At 37.8% G+C, this 23,456-nt stretch overlaps 1 protein-coding gene across 2 annotated transcripts in view; it reads left to right on the forward strand.

Annotated features, from left to right (window-relative positions):
- Positions 1-23,456, forward strand: part of CFAP47 (cilia and flagella associated protein 47) — a 545,688-nt gene that overhangs the window by 134,774 nt on the left and 387,458 nt on the right. Inside the window, exons 25-26 of one of the 2 annotated variants that reach the window (XM_053202225.1) lie at positions 2,126-2,321; positions 16,816-17,025. In XM_053202225.1, the coding sequence (XP_053058200.1) occupies positions 2,126-2,321; positions 16,816-17,025 (406 nt within the window). Of the gene's footprint in view, positions 1-2,125; positions 2,322-16,815; positions 17,026-23,456 lie in introns of those variants that run through there. The other variant, XM_053202224.1, reaches the window with a different exon arrangement.

The following is a 23,456-nucleotide window of genomic DNA, read 5'->3' on the forward strand; positions in this document are numbered from 1 at the left end:
TATTAGCACTATGTTGCCTTAATTCAGTGTCCTGATGCATCTATTAGCATGGCATTTTATTTTTTTTAATTTTTTCAGCATGGCATTTTATAATTACTCTAGCTTTGTGTGCGAGAAACAGTACATAGGGTACTGTGATTAGTAGGTTTCAAAAATGTTTCATCTTTTATTATCTCTGTTTAGAACTCTGAAAATATGATAGAAAACATTACATATTCTCCCCATTCTGAAGTTTATTCTGTAAAAGTAATTGTATTTCATTATGTATTTCTGCATATTTCCTCTCAGTTTCTATATCTGGTTCTGAAAGAAGTAGCAGGAGAGCCAGTCCAGCTAAAGCCACCATCTGTATTTCTGTATAGAGCTTCTCTTTTATGTCTATCAACATTTTTATCCAGATAAAATGGAATAGACAATCTAGAAGGAAATAAGATACATTTCCATTTCACTTTTCCTTCCATATGGGGCTAAGCCTCAGCAGTCAAATCTATGCATTGCCTTCTTAGGATTTCATCCTCACTCTTAAGAAAAAATTAAACATGCCTATAACACATTTATATAACTTAAATCTGAGATGAACGAGAAGGCCCAGCTGAGCTTAGAAAAATGTTATTGAATCCCTAGTAGTCTTAGGTTATACAGGGAACCCCCATTCTCCATGACCCCAAAACATTTAACAGGTGTGAAACCCAGAAATAATCTCCAAACACCCCATTTGGCATTCACAGTTCCATAAGCCTTAAAACCTTGCCTAATTTTGGAAGTAATGGACTTGATTTTCTTTCTCCCCAAAATAATTTTAACAATATCAGATTCATGAAGTGAAACCATCATTTCTCTATAGATTTACAGTGTTTTAGATATATAAATTCTATTATAATTTATTTTCTCAACTGAAAGTATGTATATAGTCTGTCCTGTTTTCACATAGTCTTTCCTGTGCTCATCTGTCAGTAAGAAGTCACTAATTCACTTCCCTTTCCAGTCACCTCTCATTTTCCAAGGATCCCAGACTATATGAACAAGAAAAGACTTATTTGACCAAGTAAAGGCACCCGGTACAGAGAGATCTAGTGAGTCTGATCAGTTCAGTGATTCTATTGCTATTGTGTTCACAATGTCACTTTTGAACATGCATCGCCCAGAGCACTCATCGTCTGCTTTTGTGATACTCTTGATGGCCCTGATCCTGTTTTCTCATTCTAAGATATTACCTTGAGTTCATACTCACCAAATCACATCTTTCTCTCTACAAGACACTGTGTTGGGGCATCTGGGTCTAAAAGGGCACTGGCAGCTTGCTGGGATGGGACCGTTGTGTGGGACTAGCCTGCAGCCCCAGATGCTGAGCCCTTTTCTCCAACACAAACTGCCTTTCCTCATGATGAGTTGGTACATGGGAATTGCCTTTCTTTTCCTATGAGGTGAAATTGGCCAGTCAATCCTGGTACCTTTCCATAAACTTAAAAATCTGGGAGGAACAACATTCCTCTCTTCTCAGCACACCCATTTCTCAATACGAGTCCCCTGAGATCCTTATGGCAACTGTCTGACCTCATCTTCGTACTGCATATACTAAGGGGATAGGCAGCTCCTGTTAAGGAATAGAAACCAATCCAAAAAAATAAGTCTTACTGCACTGTTTGCTCTAGGTTTATGTATTTTCCAATAATATCTGCTTTAACAAGGCCTGCTCTATTTCTAGACATAGTGCACTTTAAAATATTTTTTAATGTTTTATTTCTTTATTGAGAGGGAGAGAGTTAGAGATGGAGAGAGAGACAGACTGTGAGTGGGGGAGGGGCAAAAGAGAGGGAGACACAGAATCCGAAGCAGGCTCCAGGCTTCGAGCTGCCAGTACAGAGCGTGACACGGGGCTCAAACTCACAAACCATGAGATCATGACCTGAGCCAGTGTCGGACGCTCAACCGACTGAGCCACCTAGGCGCCCCTCATTACATGTTTATAGTTCCTTGGCAGGATAATTCCAATTTTTGAGTAATCTATTCTCCATGGAGCTGTACCTTCATAGTACATTTATATATTTAGTAAGGTTTAAACTGTGTAAAAGTTTTGTGTATGTAAACAATTCTAATATCCTTTAAAAAAATTATTTTTCATTAGGTCATCCTACAAAATACACAGCCGATATTCCCATTCATCTAAATGATAATCCAATTTGCTATCGAATGTTATGTTTGGTTGGAGAGGTAAAATCACCCAAGTTATCGTTTGACCCTCCATTCATATTTTTCACTCCTGTTCCTCTGGACGTAACAACTAAGATGAATGTCAACATTTTACCTCAAAACTATTTCAGGTAAATGCTTAATGTGAATTTACCACAGTTTGTTTATATGCTTTTTTGTTTGTGTCTGTGTTGTATGAGTCATGAGCAATGTCTGACTTGTTTCTGTTGTTGGAACGAACCGTTAAAATATTTAACAGTTCAGTTAAATTAAAAATTTTAAGAAGCCCACTTCATTACCTCACAATTAGTCATTTGATTTTCTTGTAAAAATTTTTCATATGTCTCTCTTCATGGTATGTGAAGCACGTTTTCTATGGCTATGTAACAAATTACCACAAACTTAGTGCCTTAAAACATGAATTTGTTATCTTTTAAAAAAGTTTCTTTGGGTCAAGAGTCCTCTGGGTTAGTTAAGGTGTATTTACTGCTGAAGGTCTCAGTAGGTGGAAATCCAGGTGCGGGCTATGGCAGCAGTCTCATCTGAGGCTCATTCTCCAGAATTAATCCTTTCAGTTGTAGGACTAAGATAATTTCTTGCTGGCTGTTGGGACCGCTCTCAGCTCTTAGAGACCACCCTCACATCCTAGCCATGTGGTTCCTCCTCCCATCATGGTACTTTAGAGCATCTCTCTGACTTCTCAGTCTCTGACCTCCAAACCTTTTAAGATCTCACCTAATTAAATATGATCCACACATGATAATCTTTTAGCTTTATTTGCATTCATTTGGCTAGGGGTGTCAGTTACATATGGAAAGTCCCTTTACCATTGCTGTATAACACAAATTAATCACCAGTGTGATATACTTACAGATTCTGTTACCCAAGGGGTGGGAATAATGCAGGGTTTGTGTATGTACACTAGGGGAGAAGAGTCTTGGGGGCCATCTCAGAATTCTGCCTCTCACATGTACATAGTATAGCGCAATGTGGTCTGTTCTCATTTTTTAAAAAAATTATCAGTAGCCCAAACCCCAATACTGTATTGCTCTAGATACATTACATGTCCTCACACTACAGAGCAAGTAGATTGTGTGTGTGTGTGTTCATTCATTCATTCATTCATTCATTCATTCATTACTGGCTTATGAGGAATATAAGAGGTCTCCAAAGGGCTCAAACCAATACATATAAGCTGAAACCAGAGTAAGAGTGGTGAGCTGTAGTAATCTGCCAAATGCAGGCTTTTTCTTAAAACTTGATACAACTTTGTTGAGCATCTGACTTTGGCTCAGGTCATGATTTCACAGTTTGAGTTTGAGCCCCTCATTGGGCTCTGTGCTGGCAGCTTGAAGCCTGGACCCTGCTTCAGATTCTGTGTTTCCCTCTCTCTCTGCCTCTTCCCCACGCCCACTCTGTTTCTGTCTCTCTCTCAAAAATAAGTAAACATTAAAATTAAAAACAAAGCCAAACTTGAGACAACTTCCTCAAAGTGGGAAAACAATCTCAAATTCCTTGATTAATCCAGGGACAATGAAAGAGGCTAAAAGAGTTTATGTGAGTAAATCCTTCTACCTGTCAGCAGAAGCAAGTAAATCTTCTCTAGATCAGTGGTTCTTAAACTGTGGTGTATATCAGCATCACCTGAAAGAATTTTAAAACAGAGATTATTGCCTTCCATCCCCAGAATTTATGATTCGGGAAGCCTGGAATTGCATGTAATAATTTTTATTTCTAATAAATTTCCAAATGATACTGATACTGCTGATCCATGGACCACACTTTGTGAACCTCTGCTCTAAATGAAGCCATCCTCAGTTTGGGCTCATATTTCAGTTGCCACAGTTGCTATCAACCGGACATCAGTGCTGGAGTAAGTATTACAGAACTCTCAAGAAGGGAAGATACCATAGAGTCAGCACAAACAACTATTTTGAAATTTAGACTCTTAAGTAATTCAGATATTGGAATTATGAGACACAGAATATAAATAATTTATTTTTAAAGGGTGGCATTACAAAAATTAGAAAGTAACATGGAATTATACCATATAGCCTTGAAAATGAACCAAATGTAACTTGTAGAAATTATAAAACAAAGTATGTCAGGTAAAATTTTAAGGGCATTCACTAAACCTACGATTGTATATAACTACACAGACAGCATAGAAACCAACAAAAGCAAGAGAAAACTAAAACAAAAATGATGTCAAAAACTTTATGTAGTTGACTAATGCAATTAAGTTATTCTGACTAGTTAAAATACAGAGAATGTTAGAGTAAATAATAAAAAAAGTCCAACTGCCTATTAAAAGAAGTATATGTAAAACATAAGGACAAGAAAGACTGAAGTAAAACAGGGTTTCTCAACATCAGAACCTGTGACATTTTGGGGAGGATGTTTCTTTTTTTGTTGTTGGAGGCTATTCTATGTGTAGTAGGATGTTAACAGCCTTCCTGGTATCTAACCAATAGCATCCTCTCCCTAGTTATGACAGAAAAGAATTGTCTCCAAACATTGCTACATGTCCCCAGGGATGCAAAACTACTCCTAGTTGAGAACTATCAAACGAAGATCATGGGAAAATGTATGGTAGCATAACCAAAAGAAAGCTGGATAGCAGTATTGATTTTACATATGATGACCTTATTTAAGAGGTAAAACAGAGGCACCTGGGTGGCTCAGTTGGTTAAGTTCTGACTCTTGATTTCTGGCTCAGGTCATGATCTCACAGTTTGTGAGATTGAGCCCCATGTTGGGCTCTGCACTGACAGCACAGAGCCTGCTTGCAATTCTCTCTGTCCCTCTCTCTCTCTGCACCTGGTTCACTTATGCATGATCACTCTCTCTCTCTCTCTCCCTCCCTCTCTCTCTCTCTCTCTCTCCCTCCCTCTCTCTCTCTCTATCTCTCTCTCTCTCCCCCCCTCTCTGTCAAACATTTAGAGAAAAAAGAGGTGAAACATTTGTAATATAAAAAAAACTTTTTAACATAAAAAAGAGTGGGTGGTTCAGTCAGTTTAGCGACTGACTCTTAATTTTGGCTCAGGTCATGAACCCAGGATCATGGGACTGAGCTTTGTCTGCATCACGCTCTGGGCTGAACATGGAGCCTACTTGGGATTCTCTCTCTCTCTGTCCTTCTGCCCCTCTCCCATGCATGAGCACTCTGTCTCTCTCTAAAAATAAGCCATTAAATAATTATAAAATATGCAGCTCACCTGAAAACTGTCAGAAGTCTAAAATTGTATGCACAACCAAAGTACTCTTAAAATATGAAAACCCCAAATTAAAATAATAGGGGGAAATTGACCAGTTCTTCATCATTGTAGAATGGTTCAACACATATCTCAATTATTGATGAGTCCAGAAGACAAAAACCTTTGTATAGATACAGAAAATTTGAAAAGGATATTTTATTAAAAGCCTCCTTCATTTAATACTAATATTATGAAAAATACTAAAAGTAGTATTAGGAATAGCATTATAAAATCCTGCACCCTGCAATTGTAGAATATACATTTTTCTCATTCATACAGGAGATATTTACAAAAACTGATAGTGTATTATTCTGTAGTTCAAATTTAACACATTTTGAAGAGTTGGCATCATATAGACTGTTTTCTGGTAATAATTATAATTTTAAAATCATTAAAAAAATATGAACAGGATCTGCCACATATTTGGAACTATTGAAAAAAACTTCTATAGAGACTCAAGAAGATACCCTATTGAATTCTGCAAATAATAATTAAAATACTATGTATCAAAACATGAAAACAACGTTTACTGATATAAACAGTATTTGAGTATTAAAGACTAAACTTGAAACATCTCTTGTCACTTCTGTTGCTTTCTTTAGAAAAAGAGTTAGGCCTACATCTTTGTTGAGTTAACTGCATCTCTTACGTTAAATTCTAGAGGTTAAGCAATAAACAAACTTATGAAATGCACCAAAATTGGTACTTAGATGGAAGTGAGTAGTCTTTTTTTTTTTATATATGAAATTTATTGTCAAATTGGTTTCCATACAACACCCAGTGCTCATCCCAAAAGATGCCCTCCTCAATACCCATCACCCAACCTCCCCTCCCTCCCACCCCCCATCAACCCTCAGTTTGTTCTCAGTTTTTAAGAGTCTCTTATGCTTTGGCTCTCTCCCACTCTAACCTCTTTTTTTTTTTTTTTCCTTCCCCTCCCCCATGGAGTTCTGTTAAGTTTCTCAGGATCCACATAAGAGTGAACACATATGGTACTTTTTCTGTATGGCTTATTTCACTTAGCATCACACTCTCCAGTTCCATCCACATTGCTACAAAGGGTCATATTTCATTCTTTCTCATTGCCACGTAATACTCCATTGTGTATGTAAACCACAATTTCTTTATCCATTCATCAGTTGATGGACATTTAGGCTCTTTCCATAATTTGGCTATTGTTGAGAGTGCTGCTATAAACATTGGGGTACAAGTGCCCCTTTGCATCAGTACTCCTGTATCCCTTGGGTAAATTCCTAGCAGTGCTACTGCTGGGTCATAGGGTAGATCTATTTTTAATTTTTTGAGGAACCTCCACACTGTTTTCCAGAGTGGCTGCACCAGTTTTCATTCCCACCAACAGTGCAAGAGGGTTCCCGTTTCTCCACATCCTCTCCAGCATCTATAGTCTCCTGATGTGTTCATTTTGGCCACTCTGACTGGTGTGAGGTGGTATCTGAGTGTGGTTTTGATTTGTATTTCCCTGATGAGGAGCTACGTTGAGCATCTTCTCATGTGCCTGTGGGCCATCCTGATGTCTTCTTTAGAGAAGTGTCTATTCATGTTTTCTACCCATTTCTTCACTGGATTACTTGTTTTTTGGGTGTGGAGGTTGGTGAGCTCTTTATAGCTTTTAGATACTAGCCCTTTGTCCGATATGTCATTTGCAAATATCTTTTCCCATTCCGTTGGTTGCCTTTTAGTTTTGCTGATTGTTTCGTTTGCTGTGCAGGAGCTTTTTATCTTCATGAGGTCCCAATAGTTCATGTTTGCTTTTAATTCCCTTGCCTTTGGGGATGTGTCAAGTAAGACATTGCTACGGCTGAGGTCAGAGAGGTCTTTTCCTGCTTTCTCCTCTAGGGTTTTGATGGTTGCCTGTCACATTCAGGTCCTTTATCCATTTTGAGTTTATTTTTGTGAATGGTGTGAGAAAGTGGTCTAGTTTCAACCTTCTGCATGCTGCTGTCCAGTTCTCCCAGCACCATTTGTTAAAGAGACTGTCTTCTTTCCATTGGATGTGCTTTCCTGCTTTGTCAAAGATGAGTTGGCCCTACGTTTGTGGGTCTAGTTCTGGGGTTTCTATTCTATTCCATTGGTCTATGTGTCTGTTTTTGTGCCAATACCATGCTGTCTTGATGATTACAGCTTTGTAGTAGAGGCTAAAGTCTGGGATTGTGATGCCTCCTACTTTGGTCTTCGTCAAAATTATTTTGGCTATTCGGGGCCTTTTGTGGTTCCATATGAATTTTAGGATTGCTTGTTCTAGTTTCGAGAAGAATGCTGGTGCACTTTTGATTGGGATTGCATTGAATGTGTAGATAGCTTTGGGTAGTATTGACATTTTGACAATATTTATTCTTCCAATCCATGAGCAGGGAATGTCTTTCCATTTCTTTACATCTTCTTCAATTACCTTCATAAGCTTTCTATAGTTTTCAGCATACAGATCTTTTACATCTTGGGTTAGATTTATTCCTGGTATTTTATGCTTCTTGGTGCAATTGTGAATGGGATCAGTTTCTTTATTTGTCTTTCTGTTGCTTCATTGTTAGTGTATAAGAATGCAACTGATTTCTGTACATTGATTTTGTATCCTGAAACTTTGCTGAATTCATGTATCAGTTCTAGCAGACTTTTGGTGGAGTTTATCGGATTTTCCACGTATAATATCGTGTCAGCTGCAACAAGTGAAATGTTGACTTCATCTTTGCCAATTTTGATGCCTTTGATTTCCTTTTGTTGTCTGATGGCTGATGCTAGAACTTCCAACACTATGTTAAACAACAGCGGTGAGAGTGGACATCCCTGTCGTGTTCCTGATCTCAGGGAAAAAGCTCTCAGTTTTTCCCCATTGACGATGATATTAGCTGTGGGCTTTTCATAAATGGCTTTGATGATGTTTAAGTATGTTCCTTGTATCCTGACTTTCTCGAGGTTTTTGTTAAGAAAGGATGCTGAATTTTGTCAAATGCTTTTCTGCATCGTTTGACAGGATCATATGGTTCTTATCTTTTCTTTTATTCATGTGATGTTTCACATTGATTGATTTGCGAAGGTTGAACCAGCCCTGCATCCCAGGAATGTATCCGGCTTGATCATGGTGAATAATTCTTTTTATATGCTGTTGAATTCGATTTGCTAGTATCTTATTGAGAATTTTTGCATCCATATTCATCAGGGATATTGGCCTGTAGTTCTCTTTGTTTGCTGGGTCTCTGTCTCGTTTAGGAATCAAGGTAATACTGGCTTCATAGAATGAATCTGGGAGTTTTCCTTCCCTTTCTATGTTTTGGAATAGCTTGCGAAGGATAGGTATTATCTCTGCTTTAAACGTCTGGTAGAACTCCCCTGGGAAGCCATCTGGTCCTGGACTCTTGTTTGTTGGGAGATTTTTGGTAACGGATACAATTTCTTCGCTGGTTATGGGTCTGTTGAAGCTTTCTATTTCCTCCTGATTGAGTTTTGGAAGCGTGTGGGTGTTTAGGAATTTGTCCATTTCTTCCAGGTTGTCCAGTTTGTTGGCATACAATTTTTCATAGTATTCCCTGATAATTGCTTGTATCTCTGAAGGATTGGTTGTAATGATTCCATTTTCATTCATGATTTTATCTGTTTGGGTCATCTTCCTTTTCTTTTTGAGAAGCCTGGCTGCAGGTTTATCAATTTTGTTTATGTTTTCAAAAAACCAACTCTTGGTTTCATTGATCTGCTCTACAGTTTTTTTAGATTCTATATTGTTTATTTCTGCTCTGATCTTTATTTCTCTTCTTCTGCTGGGTTTAGGGTGTCTTTCCTGTTCTGCTTCTATTTCCTTTAGGTGTGCTGTTAGATTTTGCATTTGGGATTTTTCTTGTTTCTTGAGATAGGCCTGGATTGCAATGTATTTTCCTCTCAGGACTGCCTTCGCTGCATCCCAAAGCATTTGGATTGTTGTATTTTCATTTTCGTTTGTTTCCATATATTTTTAAATGTCTTCTCTAATTGCCTGGTTGACCCATTCATTCTTTAGTAGGGTGTTCTTTAACCTCCATGCTTTGGAGGTTTTCCAGACTTTTTCCTGTGGTTGATTTAAAGCTTCATAGCATTGTGGTCTGAAAGTATGCATGGCATGATCTCAATTCTTGTATACTTACGAAGGGCTGTTTTGTGACCCAGAATGTGATCTTTCTTGGAGAATGTTCCATGTGCACTCGAGAAGAAAGTATATTCTGTTGCTTTGGGATGCAGAGTTCTAAATATATCTGTCAAGTCCATCTGATCCAATGTATCATTCAGGGCCCTTGTTTCTTTATTTACCGTGTGTCTAGATGATCTATCCATTTCTGCAAGTGGGGTGTTAAAGTCCCCTGCAATTACCACATTCTTATCAATAAGGTTGCTTATGTTTGTGAGTAATTGTTTTATATATTTGGGGGCTTCCGTATTTGGCGCATAGATATTTATAATTGTTAGCTCTTCCTGATGGATAGACCCTGTAATTATTATATACTGCCCTTCTTAATCTCTTGTTCCAGCCTTTAATTTAAAGTCTAGTTTGTCTGATATAAGTATGGCTACTCCAGCTTTCTTTTGGCTTCCAGTAGCATGATAAATAGTTCTCCATCCCCTCACTCTCAATCTAAAGGTGTCCTCAGATGAGTCCTAAATGAGTCTCTTGTAGACAGCAAATAGATGGGTCTTGTTTTATCCACTCTGATACCCTATGTCTTTTGGTTGGAGCATTTAGTCCATTTACATTCAGTGTTATTATAGAAAGGTATGAGTTTAGACTCATTGTGATGTCTGTAGGTTTCATGCTTGTAGCGGTGTCTCTGGTACTTTGTCTCACAGGATCCCCCTTATGATCTCTTGTATGGCTGGTTTAGTGGTGATGAATTCCTTCATTGTTTGTTTGTTTGGGAAGACCTTTACCTCTCCTTCTGTTCTAAATGACAGATTTGCTGGATAAAGCATTCTCAGCTGCATTTTTTTTTCTGTTCATCACGTTGAAGATTTCCTGCCATTCCTTTCTGGCCTGCCAAGTTTCAGTAGGGAGATCAGTCATGAGTCTTATAGGTCTCCCTTTATATGTTAGAGCACATTTATCCCTAGCTGCTTCCAGAATTTTCTCTTTATCCGTGTATTTTGCCAGTTTCACTATATGTTGTGCAGAAGATCGATTCAAGTTCCGTCTGAAGGGAGTTCTTTGTGCCTCTTGGATTTCAATGCCTTTTTCCTTCCCCAGATCAGGGAAGTTCTCAGCTATGATTTCTTCAAGTGCACCTTCAGCACCTTTCCCTCTCTCTTCCTCCTCTGGAATCCCAGTTATGCGTAGATTATTGCGTTTAATTGTGTCACTTAGTTCTCTATTTCTCCCCTCATACTTGTACATTTTTTTATCTCTTTTTCTCAGCTTCCTCTTTTTCCATAATTTTATCTTCCAGTTCACCTATTCTCTGCCTCTTCATTCCAAGCTGTGGTTGTCTCCATTTTATTTTGCAGCTGACTGATAGCATTTTTTAGCTCCTCCTGGCTGGTCCTTAGTCCCTTGATCTCTGTAGCAAGAGATTCTCTGTTGTCCTCTATACTGTTTTCAAGTCCAGCGATTAATTTTATGACTATTCCTCTAAATTCACTTTCTGTTATATTGTTTAAATCCTTTTTGATCAGTTCCTTAGCTGTTGTTATTTCTGAGGGGAATTCGTCCGTTTCGTCATTTTGGATAGTCTCTGGAGTGGTGTGGAACTGCAGGGCACTTCCCCTGTGTTGTCTTGAATAACTTGCGTTGGTGGGCGTGGCCTCAGTCAGACCTGATGTCTGCCCCCAGCCCACCGCTGGGGCCACAGTCAGACTGGTGTGTGCCTTCTCTTCCCCTCTCCTAGGGGCAGGATTCACTGTGGGGTGGCGTGGCCTGTCTGGGCTACTTGCACACTGCCAGGCTTGTGGTGCTGGGGATCTGGCGTATGAGCAGGGGTGGATTGGCAAGGTGCACAGGGGCAGGGGGTGCTGGGGGGGCAGGCTCAGCTCACTTATCCTTCGGTGATCTGCTTTGGGAGGGGCCCTGTGGCACCGGGAGGGAGTCAAACCCGCCAGAGGGATGGATCCGCAGAAGCACAGCTTTGGGTGTTTGTGCGGTGCAAGCAAGTTCCCTGGCAGGAACTGGTTCCCTTTGGGATTTTGGCTGGGGGATGGGCGAGGGAGATGGCACTGTCGAGCGCCTTTGTTCCCTGCCAAGCTGAACTCTGTCCTCCCAGGCTCAACAACTCTCCCTCCCCTTGTCCTCCAGCCTTCCCGCCCTCCGAGCAGAGCTATTTGCATATAGCCTTCCAGATGTCAAGTCCCGCTGGCTGTCAGAACACACTCTGTCCGGCCCCTCTGCTTTTGCAAGCCAGACTCTGCTTGGGGCTCTGCTTGGCCAGGCAGCCCCTCTGCCCCGGCTCCCTCCCGCCAGTCCGTGGAGCACGCACCGCCTCGCCGCCCTTCCTACCCTCTTCCGTGGGCTTCTCGTCTGCGCTTGGCTCGGGAGACTCCGTTCTGCTAGTCTTCTGGTGGTTTTCTGGGTTATTTAGGCAGTTGTGGGTGGAATCTAAGTGATCAGCAGGATGCGCAGTGAGCCCAGCATCCTCCTACACTGCCATCTTCCTCCCAGAATCGAAATGTGTAGTCCTAAATGCTGATAGTATATTAAAAATGATTAGAAGTTTCAACTATTCAGTAACTTAAGAATAAGAATAATAGATTAAATCCAAGGAATGTAGAATGTAGATAAAATGAAAAAGAGTAGAAATTAAAGGAATAGGAAACAAATATTAGAAAATTGGTTTACTGAAACCAAAAGTTGGTTCTTTGAAGACCTAATACAATGGATACTGGTGCAGTGACATTGAGGAGGAACAAAAAGAGAGAAGGTACAACTACATAATATTAAGAATAATGATGCATATGGGGTGCCTGATGGCTCAGTCAGTTAAAGTGTCAGACTCTTGGTTTCAGCTCAGGTCATGATCTCACAGTTCATTAGTTCGAGCCCTGCCTTGGGCTCTGCACTGAGAATGTGGAGCCTGCTTGGGATTCTCTCTCTCCCTCTTTCTCTCTGCCCCTTCCCCACTTGCATGCACATGTATTTTCTCTCTCTCTGTCTCAAAATATATAAACTTTAAAAATAATGGGATATAATCATATAGGCATTGGAGAAAAATGAGAAAATTAAAATACTATGAAGAAATTTATTCCAATACATTTGAAAACTTAAATGGGAAATTTGTAGAAATAATATAATTTACTAAAACCATACTGAGAATAAACAGAAAGTCTTTGAGTTAATACCTAACATTTTAGAAGGAAAATGCCATCTTCTGATTTTTTTACAGGCTAGTTTTACTCAACTTGCAAGAAACTGGTATCTCAAACCTTATAGAAATTCTTTTATAGAATAGAAAAATAGTGTGGTCTAATTTGTTTTATGAAGTCAGAAATTTTTATTATAAAATCAAAGAATGACAGTTTGAGAAAGATAAATTATAGGCCAATCTCTCTTATGACTACAGATGCAATAATCCTCAATGAATTAAATTATATATATTATTTATTACTTATATAAATATATTAATAAATCATGACCAATGTGGGTATATCCCAGTATTGTAAGATTTGCCTAATGTTAAAAAATCTAAAATACCTTTTTATTTCATCTGCCACATTTACGAATTAAAGAGAATAATGATATGATTCTTTCCATAGATGCAGAAGAAAAAAGCATTTGATAAAATTACAATACCATTCATGATAAAATTCTTAATCAGGAATAAAAGAGATATTCTTTAAATTGTTGAAATTTTCTATCATGAATCTAGAAGAGGTATTATCTTGGATACTGGAACATAAGTCAATTCCCTTTGAGTAAAAAAGAAAAGACAAGGATGGCTGTAATCACTGCCTCCCTAACATTTTTGTGAAAAACCTAGTTCATCCAGGGAGTTAAGTGAAATGAAATATGTAAGAGTAGGTACGTAAGCACTGTCACTATCTGTAGATTAGATAAAGCTGTGAAGGTCATTTATCAAAATAGACAAATGTAAGTCCAATAATAAAATACATGGCATTTCAGCATACAACATTTACGATGTGGAACTCTAAAATTACTTTTTATAAAAACATTAAAAATTAACAATAATAGGAATAAATCAAACAAAAGATGTGGAAGAACTATATGGAACTATATAGAGAAAATTATAAAACTTAAGTCAAAGAACTCATAAGTAAATGAAGATTTACACCATATTTATGACTTGGAGTATTCAGTATTGTAAAAAAGACATTTCTTCACAAATCAATTTACATATTTCATGCAACTGTAATAAAAATTTAAATAAAATTTTTCATGGAGATTAACAAGGAAAAGTCTAAATTTTACATGGAAGAATCAAGGGTCTAGAATAGCCAAACCACTCCAGAAGAAGAATAAGGACTTGCCTTATAAAATATCAAGACTAAACCAATATGATAGTTGTGTAGTGATAGATAAAATGACCAAAGGCATAGAAAAAAGAGACTTGGAGAAAGCCCATACATGAATAGATACTGAATATTTGACCTAAATAGTATTATAGATCTTGGAAGAAAATAAGTTACTATTCAGTAAATGGTACTGGAACAATTGATTGTTTGTGTGGAATATTTCAAATTGGATTCCTGTCTTACATAATACAAAAAGATCCATTACAAATGGAGTAAAGTCTTAAATTTCACATTTAAGGAAAAATTAAAGAAAATATTTTGGAAAACAATTTTAACATTTGTAGGTAGAGAAGGATTTCTTGCAAGACTTAAATTCATGCTAATAGAAAAGTAAGTGATAAAAATTAGAACAATATCAAATCACCAGGGATGCCTGGGTGGCTCAGTTGGTTAAGCTTCTGACTTCGGCTCAGGTCATGATCTCACAGTTTGTGAGCTCGAGGCCCACATCGGGCTCTGTGCTGACAGCTCAGAGCCTGGAGCCTGCTTTAGATTCTGTGTCTCCCTCTCTCTCTGCACCTCCCCTGCTTGTGCTCTGTCTCTGTCTCTCTCTCACGAAAATAAACATTAAAAAAAAATTAAAAAAAAATCAAATCACTCAACAGAAATGTTGCCAAAAAACTTTGATAAGTACTTCACAGAGAAGATTCCTAAGTAGATAATGAACATCTGAAAACATATAATTGACCTTTTTGTAAATTTGGAAATGAAAATTAGAGACTACAATAAGATAAGCATTTTGCCTGTTAAAGGTAGGTAAACATTAAGAAGTCAGGTCCCAATTACAATGTCAATGAGTTAGGACCACACTGGATAATAATCTGCAAAGTGTTTAATCTGCATATTTCACAGCCCAGCAATTGCACTTGATAGTGTATGCAAGAAAACCTCTTGCACTTGTGTACTATATGTTTGACTTTGTTCATAGTAATATTATTCAGAATAGCAAAATCTGGGAACTGCACTAATGTCCTGTGACAGGTGAAAGGATAATAATTTGTTATATATGTGTACATGAATATAGCTATAGCTGTGAAGTGGATGAACTTCAGCTAATGAGACAACTATGTTAGGAATCTTAGGAACAAAATATTGAGATAATTTTTTTTTAAGTCAAGCAAGACTATGTATGTTGATATCCTTCAAATAAAACAACAAAAAAAGAAAGCCAAACAAACTTCTACTTAGAAATATACACCTATCTATAAAGAAATAAAGATTAGCTAGTTGACATGTTAAAATTATGTAAATTGTGAAGAATTGTGCACCATTGTGAATTGCCTATAAGCATTATTTTCATAAACGTCTAGGTCTTGTATGTACCTCAGCGCTTCTCTAGTTCAGTCTCTTTTTATTAAAATTATTTTTAATGTTTATTTATTTTTGAGAGAAAGAGTGTGTGTGTGAGCAGGGAAGGGGCAAAGGCAGAGAGGGAGACACAGAATCCAAAGCAGGCTCAAGGCTCTGAGCTGTCAGCACAGAGACTGATGATGTGGGGCTCGAACTCAAACTGCGCTGACAGCTCAGGGCCTTGAGCCAGTTCAGATTCTGTGTCTCCCTCTTTCTCTATTCCTCCCTCAATTGCACTCTGTCTCTCTCTTTCTCTCTCAAAAATAAATGAATATTAAAAACAAATTTAAAAATGATCTCAAGTCAAAAGTTGAATCTTGAAAAATATGATATAATGAAATGAACATGTAACAGGGACTTTAGAGATGATATAACCCAGTCTCCTCATTGTATGAACGGTCAAATCAACAGCATTAATGACTTATCCAGTGACATGTAGCTAATTAACAACAGAATTGGATTTAAACCTGATTTGTAAATTACATTTTTAATTTTATACCTAGTGAACCCGATCAGCTTGAGTAATTTAAGTTGGGATCTTTCTTTACTTTTTAAAGTTAATTAGCTGAATAATCTTCATTCTAATTAACATATTAGGGAAATATGATTCCCATTTAGTAATACTTCTTATTTGCTGTAGGAGCCTACATATACAATAAAATTTTGAGTAATATGGTTAAATATTTATTGAGCACTAAAAGTTATCCAGTATTTATTTATTGTTAAATTTTATTTATTTTGAGAGAGATAGAGAGCAGGGGAGGGACAGAAAGAAAGGGAGAGAGAGAATCCCAAGCAGGTTCTGTGCTGTCAGTGCAGAGCCCAATGCGAGGCTCTTTCTCTAGAACTGCGAGATCATGACCTTAGCCAAAAACAAGAATCGGATGCTTAACTAACTGAGCCACCCAGGCGTTGCTCAAGTATTATATTTAAAAGTGTATACTACATACTGTGTTATTAGAAATCATAAACAGTCTAGATTGTTTAAATGAATTATAGGTATATAATGAAATGTGTGAAGAACGTTAAGTGGAATTTTTAGTAATGATGAGAAAATATTCATAGTATATGTATACAAGTGCTTAATAGTATCCACATTAAAAATTATATGTGTTTATGCATCTTTTAATATTCTATTTAGTCCATATTCATTAAAGCATTAGCTGTCAAAGTGGTAATTTTTGGTAAATTTCTATAAGGATATATTTAAGGGCAATACTGTTTATATCATGGCTATCGAGGAAAGCACATTGTTTTTAATCAGGTGTCTTAATCCTCTATTTTAGTTCTTAGAGGACAAAAGGAACTTTGGATCATCTTATGTGGTCAATTTAATATATTATCCATCTTACTTATATTGGGACCAGAACGTAAGAGATGATGCAAAACATCTTTAATAATTGGGCATATTATTTTAAATACTTGTTTAATTGTTCGGATGGTTCAATAAACAGAGGGAGACACATTTACATCCAGTGACTTGCTTGGATTTTGAGCAATTTTTTTTTTTTTTAATTTTAAACAGAGATTCCACTTTAGATGTCCAGATGCCCACAGTGAGCCTTCTTGATGGTGATGAGGCTCAACCTCTTTCTGTAACGTTTCCAAAAGGCTGTGTCATCACAGGGTCTTCCAGTGGAATAAATGCTCAGCTCACCTGCCACCTCAGCTTTAAATCATCTAAACCTGTGTCATTTTTCACCGATATTCTTTTCTGTGATAACAGTGATAACTGGTAAGAGATTCTTTTGTATCTGACAGTGAAGAATAATGAGTTTATGTTTTACACCCTTGTAAAATGTTAAATGGAGAGACATCTAAAATAATGACTTTGGGCCTAAAGGTCTTTTTAAAAGTTCTAAATGCAGCATGGTTCCCATGAGAAACAGCTTGATGGTGGTAACTAGCATATACTGAAGCTAGGTTACGTGGGTTTGAATCCTTGCTCTGTTAACTGTGGTGAAATTATTTAATCTTTTGAGCCTCTCTGTTTTCTCATCTGTAAAATGGAGATAATAGCAGAACCTATCCACAGAATCCCATCTGTAATAGTAAGAAATGCCCTGAGTTAATGACTATTGAGTTAATTGGACAGGAACTGGCACAAAGGAAATGTTAAATAAGTATTAAATGAAAATGAGAAACATCAGCATAATGAGTTTCCAAACAATATGATTTTGTTACATGTAGCTTTAACAGACTCAGGGAAATTCAAATACTCCTTGGTGGAAACATGATTCTAGATTTCTTACCGTGTGGGACCGGAAATTCTACTTTTAAATTACACCCTGAGCAGATTTGATTCTCCAAATTGTAAGACACCAATGGGTAGAGCAATCAAGTTTGCTAAAAATGTTTATAATGAGAAGTAGCATTGGAGGGAATTGTATGCTGAAGATTAGTGTTGGTGTATGTGCTCAGTGTGATAATTTATTAACTAGTAGTGGGGTTATTACTCTTTGGTGTATTCATAGTCAAAGACTGACTTCCGTGTTAGGAATTAGAAGGGAGAGAAATGGTACTGGAAATGTTGCATCCAGTGCAAAGTGTGGCCGTAGCCAGGACACAGTTCATGGAGTTCTGCTGACCTCCAGCTTCTGTGTCTCTTGCATATGTTGATGGGTAAAATCATCTAAGTTACACTATGCAGACTCCCATTTTTCTCTTTTGATGCTAACAGCCTGTCTTGTGTTGACATTTAAAAACAAAATTTTAATGGTTTTGCTTTAGGCTCCTGTCAAGCACTGAACTCTGTGCCTCTGTCCTGGGAGACATTCTGTCTTTTTGTACATTGCTGACCTTGTTCATAAAAGTTTAACTTTACTTCAGTCCACAAATTTACACTTTGCCCAGAGCGCTATGGAAGGTCTAGCTTTGAACTACCAATAAAAATCATGAATAATTTATCCACGAATGTCTTAAAGCTAATGAAGACTCAGACCTCATTACCAGGGTGAGGAGAGAAATAGTTTCACTAAATACTGGGTGGACAAGATTGTTTCTGGGACAGGGGAATAATTGGTTCTAACAGGGGCTGGAACAGACTTCACTGTGTCAGTGTGTTGACGTCTGGTCAACTAACAGGATGGTAAGGAGACCTGAAGACAGTCTCTACAAGGAGGAAGTGCTATAATTGATGATCTTTTTTTTTCTTTCCTTGTCGTTATTTTGTGCTTCCTTTCAGCCTTGAGACTTGTTTGCTCTTACCTGGATTTCCCCACCCTTCTTACCTTCATTACCCCTAAGCTCCATCCCAACCCTCAGCAAGTGTGGGATAAAGTAGAGCTTTTAGAAGTAATTTAGAAACTTTGAAAATCATAATTGGGCTCCAAAAGGCTTTCCTGTGCACCCAGATGAACAAGAATCATGAGAACTCTGTGGAACCTTAATAGTAGCAAACCTTTTACTGATGCATTCGTTGTTAACTCCTCATCTAGTTTCCCATAGTGCATAACATCAGGTCTTCTGTCAACTCTTCAAAGCTGGCTTTGCCTTTCTGTAGACTTTCCATCTTGAATCTCATTGAGATAAAAGAGGTCTTCCACCAGGAAAGGTGAGAGCTTCCCTCTCACCTCAGAATTTCTCTTGGGAAAAAATATTACTCTTTGATTTGTTTCCATCTATTATATTTATTGTGGGTAATCTATGTGTGATCTGCCACATCTTTTGGGTAGGAAAAGATAAATTAGAAAGGGGTCCTTTGAGATGGAGGTCAGTGTAGTAAAGGTGAACTTTAAACAGTGTTTTTTATATACTCTTTGGTGCCAAGAGGTGAATACAAAAGGCGTTGCAATAGGAGCAACTGATAATGTCTTGGGGAAATTGAGGATGGCTATTTACTCAGGTTTCTGAGTAAAATCTCAAAGGACAAATTAGACTTGCCAGTGTTCATCCTAAATTGATTCTTTTTTTTTTTTTTTTTTTTTTTTTTTTTGTGGCATCTAATTTGTCCATATTGGAGTGCATGGGTTCAGTACAAAATAAAACACTCATCCCATCATGCTTTGCTTTCTTTTACTCATGCACGATCATTTCATACTGTGGTTCCCCTTGGGGGCTTCTTATTTTGTTTCTTTAGACTTTGTCACATTCAGATTGGCTCAGCTGGCCTAAGAGCTATAAGTTATATCCACTATACAGCTATAGAGCTCTATAGATATAGAGCTATATCCACTATTACTCATGCTAATGTGTCTGCTGCCACTAATAATGGTCCCTTCCACACTCATGAGCCTTCAGTTCACAGGCTGCACACCCTAGTTGCCTTTTCCACAAATTCCCCCAAAAATCTGGGGATGAAGGTTGTATATATCTATGGGAGGGATGGTGATGTGGTCAAAGAGTATTGCAAGTGTGTAATACTAGGTATGGAAGTTGAAACAGCCTTGTCTTTGGGGGTGATATTTTTGGTGTTTTTGGTTGGATCGATACTGGCAAGGCAGAACTGAGAAGCTGAAAGAGCAGCAGGAGTAGATTGTGAGTCTTGCATGCTTTGATATCCGTAACTGAGATAGAAGACAGCTAGGAGAGGTGATGTTATGCAAATCAAAGCTTGGACACATACAGGAAGCATGAGGTCAACAGCTATTAACACAGGTCAGGTCCTAGATCATAGGTTAGATATCATGAAATCCATACAACAGCCCTGGGAAGTGGATGCTTTTAAGATTTTCACCTCTGCTTTATAGAAGAGGTATCTAAGGGCCATAGTGTGATATAACTTGTCCAAGCTCACTCAAATGTTAATTGGTGGCGCCTGGGTGGCTCAGTGGGTTAAGCATCCGACTTTGGCTCAGGCTAATGATCTCATGGTCTGTGACTTTGAGCCCTGCATCGGCTCTGTGCTGACAGCTCAGAGCCTGGAGCCTGCTTCGGATTCTGTGTCTCCCCCTCTCTCTACCCCTCCCGTGCTCATGCTCTTTCTCTGTCTCTTGATAATGGATAAACCAGATTTCTGTTTCCAATGATTATGTATTTAGTCACCTTGTTTTAACACTACTTAGGTTGTATAGAATCATACAGAAATCTTTATTATAGTTATACTTTTTTATATGCACTGTCATATGTAGACTTTACAAGGAATAAGAAATGGAATGGTGTAATTTCTTTTCTCTTGTTTTGCATCTCTCTCTCGCTCTCTTTCACAAAGACACATACCCATTAATGAAGATTTCATGTCTGACATGTAATGATAGTAATTAAAGTGTACTCAATAAGAACTTGGATATTTAGTTATTTTTATTGATGTATTAATTTATTGATGAGTCAAAAACTCATAAATAGTGTCCATGGTTAATGTTTACAGTTTCGCTGAAAAAGCCTGTGTTATAATTACTATCAGTAAACAACAGAACATGATTTTTACTTAAAAATAAGCTTATGGGGCCCCTGGCTGGTTCAGGCAGTAGAGCATGCAACCCTTGATCTCGGCGTTGTGAGTTCAAGCCCCATGTTGGGTGTAGAGATTGCTTAAAAGTAAAGTCTTTAAAAAATAAGCTTATCGTATATGGGTAGTTAAGAGATATCCTGTAACCCTTTAAGATATTTTAAATTGATAGTGTTTGCAAAAGTCTTCAAATCAATGTATTAAATTGAAATCCAGTATTAAAACAACTGCTAAAGTGGTTTTTTGAAATTTTACATTTCACATCAATAAAATTTCAAAAAGGAAACCATATATTCTTTGTAAAAATTAAAATATTTTCTTTTCCTACAAAAGAAATGTGTTTATTGAAACAAAATTCATTATGTTTTAGAAGTGTATAGTTTTATGAGGAATTTTTGTATCTGTTTATAAAATTGCTTAAATGATATTAAGAATGGCTTTTGAGGGGGGCACCTGGGTGGTTCAGTTCGTTAAGCATCCAACTCTTAACTTTAGCTCAGGTCATGATCTCATGGTTGGTGGGATAGAGCCCTGCATCAGGCTCTGTGCTGACAGCTCAGGGCCTGCTTGGGTTTCTCTCTCTCCCTCTCCTCTCTGTCCCTCCCATGCTGGTGCTTTCTCTCTTTTTCAAAAGAAATAAATGAACTTAAAAAGAATGGTTTTTGAGAGAGTCAGGGATGCTGCTTTACAGATCAAACTCTATTCTAGGTTAACTTATCTTCCTTATGTTCTAATTAATTCAACCTTATTCTCCTTGATTTTTCTTATTTTTACTTTTTGCATATGAAATACCAATGTCGGGGTGTATGTTGGGGGGGGAAGGGGAGAGAGAGAGAAGGAGGGATACACACAGACACACTAGTTTCTCTATTGCCTTTTTTGCACCAAGGAGTATAGTTTATAATTATATTAAGTGCATTTATAGATCTTAAATAAGTTATACTCTTTAGATTTTGGGAACGGATCAAGAAATATACCCCATATAGAATAGCAGGAATTCCCTTACCTAGGTAAAGATTTGTGAAATGCATCCTGAGAAACAATCTACCTTGAAGAGAAAGTTTTAACTTATTATTAGTAAAATTAGTGAATGTCTAAAATGTCTGCATGTGGCCCCTAACCAATAAATCAATATAAAATAATGAAGGAGAAGATACAGTTTTGGAAATTGTAATAGGTCTATAATTACATCTTCTTTGGCTAAATGATAAACATTTATTTTTTTTTTTAAGTTTATTTATCTTGAGAGAAACAGCAAGTAGGGGAGAGGTAGAGAGAGAGAACAGGACAGAGGATCTGAAGTGGGCTCTGTGCTGACAGCAGAGAATCAGATGTGGTGCTCAAACTCACAAACCGTGAGATCATGACCTAGCCGAAGTCAGATGCTTAACAGACTGAGCTACCTAGGCACCCCTAAAGTTTATTTATTTTGAGAGAGAGAGTGCATGTGTGTGCACACATGTGAGCAGAGAAGAGGCAGAGAGAGAGGGAGAGAGAGAATCCCAAGCAGGCGCCGTGCCGTCAGCATGGAATCCGATGTGGGGCTCGAATTCACGAACCATGAGATCCTGACCTGAGCCAAAATCAAGAGTCAGACGCTTAACCGACTGAACTACCCAGGCGCCCCAACTTTAACATTATTATCTGTTAGCAATTTGACATTGTGAATAATGACTGAGGCATTCATTCTTTCATTCAACAAGTATTTATTGAATGTCCACCATGTACCAGACACCATTCTAAGCACTAGGGGTTACTTCAGAGATCACAACATGATACCTGCCCTGTGGAACTTAGAGTCTAACAGGGGAAAAGAGACAAGAAACAGTACACATAATAAAGGGTAAGTCCGGTATGTGGTTATTGTTGGAGGTTATAGCAAAAAGTACAAGAACAGGGTAAGGTCTTGGGGAGTACCAGAGAGGGAGTGACTAGGTCTCAGTAAAGTATAGTGTGATAAGGAGTGTTTCCCTTAAGAGGATGGGATCTGAGAGATGGGAAGGAGAGAGTGCAGTTCAAAATATTCTGGTAATATCCTTTCGGACCAAGGGGATAGCTGATGCAGGGTCATCCAGGTAGATGCTTACAAAGAGGCCTGTGCAACCTAAGTAGAAGGAGCCAAGGAAGGAATTTAGGAGAAAGCGTTGGAGAGGTAACAGCAGCCCCAGACCCAATGGGACCTTTGGGGTTATTTTAAGGATTTGAATTTTTACATTGAATGAAGTGAGGAGCCATTGCTTGGTTCTGAGCCAGTGAAAAAATGCAACATCCATGACTTTTGAACAGTAATGAGGTTAGCCAGTCATTCCCTACCACCAAAAACTTGTGCTTCCAAAATTATCCCTTTTGTTCATGAAAAGGCTTCTTATTTCTCGACTAGTTTTCTCATTCATTCATTCATTCATTCAGTATCTACAAAGTGGCAATAATAAACCTGGTTTTCTTCTAGAATTGAGGTCAAAACAAAGTTCCTGGCCTCATGGAGCTTCTATTGTAATGGAAGAAACAAAAATTGATAAATACTATTATATCATAGATTAATGAGGAAATTATATAAGTTTAATGAGATGGAAAGTAAGGGGTACCTCCATGTATCAGACAGATAAAGCATTTCTGAGGATATGATGATTGGAGCAGATGGTGATTGTGAGAATTTAATGTGAAAATAGTTGTAAGGTACTTGCCTAGAACAGTCCCTGTGCTGGCGTGTTGCAATAACTGAGTAAATGTTCTAGAATTGGCATTAGTTTTAAAATCAGTATTTTAGATCTCCAGAATGA

This window comes from Acinonyx jubatus, chromosome X (genome assembly GCF_027475565.1).
Source record: "Acinonyx jubatus isolate Ajub_Pintada_27869175 chromosome X, VMU_Ajub_asm_v1.0, whole genome shotgun sequence".
Taxonomy (NCBI): domain Eukaryota; kingdom Metazoa; phylum Chordata; class Mammalia; order Carnivora; family Felidae; genus Acinonyx; species Acinonyx jubatus.